This window comes from Silene latifolia, chromosome 11 (genome assembly GCF_048544455.1).
Source record: "Silene latifolia isolate original U9 population chromosome 11, ASM4854445v1, whole genome shotgun sequence".
Lineage (NCBI taxonomy): Eukaryota > Viridiplantae > Streptophyta > Magnoliopsida > Caryophyllales > Caryophyllaceae > Silene > Silene latifolia.
Genome location: NC_133536.1, coordinates 194,803,089 through 194,808,213, shown reverse-complemented (window position 1 = coordinate 194,808,213; position 5,125 = coordinate 194,803,089). Strand labels below are relative to the sequence as shown.

At 38.4% G+C, this 5,125-nt stretch overlaps 1 protein-coding gene across 1 annotated transcript; it reads left to right on the top strand.

Moving 5' to 3' along the window:
* Positions 1-1,771: 1,771 nt before the first annotated feature.
* On the top strand, positions 1,772-2,485 carry LOC141614553 (uncharacterized). Its single transcript, XM_074433298.1, has one exon. The coding sequence runs from the start codon at positions 1,772-1,774 to the stop codon at positions 2,483-2,485; it is 714 nt and encodes a 237-aa protein (XP_074289399.1).
* Positions 2,486-5,125: the final 2,640 nt, after the last annotated feature.

Here is a 5,125-nt window from a genome sequence, read left to right as displayed (position 1 = left end):
ATATCGAACGATTCAACCCCATGAGGAACGTATGCAAACGTTCCGAATCTTGTCGGGCAAGAGCATCCTTGTCAATATTGCAAGTACAACAACCGCATTTACAGGCGAAAGAGGGTTTATAATTGGTAATAGCGTCCCAAAGAACCTTTAAATTCCCGAAATAAGTAGTAACGGACATACCTTTCGCTTGCTTACAGTCGTGAAGATCGGACTTGAGGCCGTGAATTTTAGAGCCATCCACGGTTGAGAAGCGCTCAGTCAAATCGTCCCAAAGCAGTCGGGCCTCTTCGAAGTAAGAGATGCTGCCCTTGATCGATGGGTCGATCGAATGCATAATCCACTGTACAAGAGTACAATGGACTACTTCCCATTGCTCAAGATGAAAATTATCAGTAGGTTTAGGAATAGAACCGTCGCAAAAACCGAACTTTCGTCGCGATTTAAGCGACATTCGCATAGACCGACTCCATTCCTCATAGTTATCGCTGTAAAGTTTAACATGAGTAATTGTTTGGCTCGGGATGTCATGGCTGCCGAGATAATAGGGAGACATGACATCGATTTTTGGTGGAGGAGTAACGGAGGTGTCGGAGCCATCTTTCGACATGGTAAAGGAAAAATGGCGAAAGAAGGCAGAGGAGCACGACGAAGGGATGGAGGGCGGAAATTAGGGTGAGAATCGAAACCGTGAACCTGATACCATGTTAAGAATCGTAACGTATATTGAATTGGTAAATTTGTGTTATCATTTGCATTCATAAGACGATAGTTAAATACAAAATGCTCGGGATACAACCCTAGCGAAACCCTAATCATTATGGGCCTAAGTCGGCCTGTTATAATCAAATGAGAATGAGCAGACGGCAGTTCATAGTCCAACCGCAAAAAACTTTCCGATCAGTCTGAATTAGAATACGAGAAAATTGTCGCTCCTTTACTATCATTAACCCATGCTTAATTGCCATAATCTCCGCCCTCGTAACGGTTGCTACTCCTTTTTTTTTTTTCCTTATTGTCAAGTTAGAAGAAGTCGAAACAATCCATTCATCACAAAAGTCTAATACGCGTGACAGTGCAACTCCAACTCCCTTTCCTAAACAACCCAACTCTGTTCCAAACTCCCCCCACCCCACCTCGTCCCACCCTTTCCTTATTTCCTCCTATTTTCTACCCACTTTGTTGTTTACGCCCCCTTCTTATATCCTCTCCCCTCTTTCCCTTCCTAAACCCAATTTAAAACAAAACTTAACTCAATTCGATTGGATTCACTTTAATTCAATTCAATTCAATTCAATTGGACAACATGCCTTCCAAAAAAATGACTCGCCACCATTCCTCCCCGTTTCCAGCCTGCTTCCGTCCTCCCTCAACCACCCGCACTCTCCAACCACCCAACCCGCCACACACCCCACCGCCTCAACCACCACCACCACCAATCACCCCACCACCAAACCTAACCACATCCCTCTACCAAACCAACCTAGGCCTCTTCTCCCTAACCTGGTCACGCTCCTTATTAGCGCGTACACTCCACCTCCACCTCCACCCATCCCCTACCTCCTCCTTCCACCTCACCCTCCTCCCTTTCCTCTTCTGGTCTAACCACGGCGTCAAGCTCCTCCTGTTCGGATCCCCTGACAACCCGATTCATATCCTCTGGGACTTCACCCGGGCCAAGTTCGGTTCCGGTCCCGAACCTGACTCCGGGTACTACATTGGTATTATCTCATCCTCTGCTAACGCCTCCCCAACCGTACTCTTTGTCGGGGACATGGAGAAGGCGTTCAACTCCCGGGTCAAGTCCCATTTTAAAAACAAGCTCGGAAACAATAACCCTGACCCGTTGCTGATGGCCCACCAACAATCCATGGTGGTCCGACGTGAGCACGTGTGTGGGACCCAGTTTTACACTACTAAAACTACCATTGGGGGTAAAACTAGAGTTATTTTAATCGAGGTTAATAATAAGACCGTTGAGGATGACCCGAGATTAGTAATCCGGGTCGATAATAAACGGGTTATTCAAGTTAAGCATCTTAAATGGAAATTTCGAGGTAGTGAACGTTTCGACGTCGATGGTCACAGAGTACAGCTCTCTTGGGATGTGTACAATTGGCTATTCGACGACGGTGGAGGTGGAGGTGGTGGTAATGGTGGTGGTGATGAAGGGTATGCATTGTTTACGTTTCGATTCGAGAAGGAATTGGTTGATGAGGGTTTCGACGTCGAAAAGAGACATTGTCATAGTAGTTATGATAGTAATGAGAGGGTTTTAATGTGGAGTCAAGATTCATGTGGATTGAGCTATGAAAGGAAGAAGATGAAGAAGAAATTGTTGGTAAACACGAGTTCGTCGTCGTCGTCTTCATTATCTTCAGCTTCATCGTCTGGTAGTAGTTCAATAATGGAATGGGAAAGTGTTGAAGAGAATGAATTGAAAGCTCCTACTGGATTTTCATTGCTTGTTTATGCATGGAAGAATTGAAGATTATTTCATGGCTCTCATTTATTATTTTGGAGTAAATAAATTCTTATTTTTCTCTTTTTTTTTTTCTTTTTTTTTTTTATCTTCAAATTTATTATTGACTAACTAATTAATTTATGTAGGTTTGTATTATACTTCAAGTATAGTTAAATTGAGAATCACTACTAACATACTCAAATATTTTTTTTCTTTTCCTTTTTTTTAGATTATTGTTTTGAGAGATTTTATGATTATTGTGATTGTATTCAATTTGCCCTAAAGGGTTCAAGATTAATGAAAGTTTCTTCCTTTGAATAATAATGTTGATTGTTTTAATTTTTGCTTAATGATCTGAATGAGCATTCGAACTTGTGACCTGTTGTCTACAAAACCGCTACTTTAATGACTAGTCGACTAGGCTAAAGATCATGATTTATGGCAATTAGGGTCCATGCAAATATGCAATGAAGAAAATTGCAATTAGTTGATCTACTTTAGCTTGCAAGTCCTAAATTGGGTAAAGAAATATGCTTCTTTGTAGAATTGCAGGTGGTATTTTTATTAAATTTTAGGTAAAATAATGGTCAAAAGTGGAAAAGTTGGGACCAAATGTAAAGGTTGGAACTTGGAGTAATTGTTATGTAGTCAATGATGGAGTATTTTGTAATGCTATTGCTTGGTTTAATTCCTAAGGAAGACCATTGACTTGCTTTTGGGTTGGTTGCCTCCAATGGTGGCCTGGGTAGAACATAGAGCACATGCCAATACATCATCATAAGATATACACTAATAGATTATTTTTCTTCACAAAATCTCATTGAAGACGGCAGAGTAACGAATATCATTTCCTCTTACAAATGACCCAAATAGAGGAGAGAAAAAGCACATGGAGGTGCCCCACCTTGTCCCCCTTATTCGTTTTGTGAGTGACATTACCCGTCACTTGCTCCGACCCGTCTTCAGCATGACTAACTGATTTTTCTTTCACTCAAATTGAAAGAAAAAAACATGTGGTAGACTGAATTAGTGTTGTAATATTTTCAATTCAAATTATAAGACTACACTTTATTTCAAGTAGAAGTTATGAGAAGCAATTGGTCTCCCTTGTGACGGGTTACCATTTGTGGCGGATATTTGTGAGATAAAATGGTAACAAAATGGGTTAGTGGAGAAAGGAGACCACATGAATAGTGTTGCAGAGAGAGAAAAAGTGGGTACATTGTGAGATAAAATGGTATCCGTCACAAACTTGTAACGGATATGTCATGTCTTCAATGAGAATTTATGTATGAGAAGTAAATAAGGAAAAAAGTTTTAAGTATTTAGATTACTTTTAGATACTACACCGTATGAACGATTCATTGTACCTTCAATCGGTTTCACAAGAACATGTGAATGCTAGTACGATACTTCGTATGTAATATGTTGGACAATGAAACGAATATCACGTCTAACATCATTACCCTTAAATAATTCAATACCTTCTCGTTGTCCCAAAAAGCAAGAAGCTACTAAAAAATACTAATCACTGTCCTAGACAAAGAGAACTTAAGTCGTCTCTAAATGGAACATTCTGCTATTTCTAGCCATTTACTTCAATAACTTCTCGTCGTCTCCTAAATCTTTTATTAAAAAAAAAAACATAAATGATTGTGTGGATTCATTTTTGATAAATAATTTGAAATTCGCCCTATTTTATGAAATAACTTGAATTTCAACCCCATTTAAACAAAAAGTTTGAATTATTCCGCTATATAGTCCTAAAATTAGAAAGCGATTTAGTTAATAGGACGTTGCTCTGAGTCTCTCTAAATTAATTGATGAATATTGAGGCAACATTCCAACAAGCCATGCCTAATTATTATTCCAATAAGATGCAAGCCAGCCTATACTTTTTGGGAATTTTTTTAGGATCATGGTATGATTACTCCAACAAGGGTCCAATGAGAGCCATAATCACATTACATAGATAATCTAGAAGTACTTTTAGGAAACCTATGTAGTCAAAGTTGTTGAACAGATTCAAACAGTCATGTAAAGATTGTTGAAAAATCTGAGAATAAATAAGGTTAGTTTATCAAACATTGTACTTTGATATGAGTAATTAATTAACCACTTAATTAAAGAAAAGTACATTATTCTTAAGTTTAAAACAGATTAAATATTGTGAATAAAATAAAAGTTGGATGAATAAGAAAAAGCAAAAAGATTAGTTTTAAATAGTGGAGTACGATGATATTTAATTTGTTTTAATATTAAGATGGATAATTCGGTTTAAGTTAGACGGATTACTGTAAATAGAAATGGAAAAATAGAAAGGGGCAGGGGTCTTTTTTTGGCTCACATCTTTGGATCCACCAAAAATCAAGGCAGATAGCATGTGTTAATGTTGTGTTAATTATCAATTGATACTATTTGTCACCTGTGTATTCTCAAGTGTGTTTCAACTAAAACGACAATTTGCATGTGACTATGTGGGGATTGAAGAGTTCGTAGTTGTACTACATGAAGTAGCTTCTAGTATGGATCCCTAAATTCCCTGTTAACATTTGGATATACGGGCAGATCCGGAAAATGACTTCATCCGAATGATCCAATCTAATGATTCGATTCGTACCCAAAAAATAGGATAAGGAGAAAGTTTTCTCTTAATTAATAAGG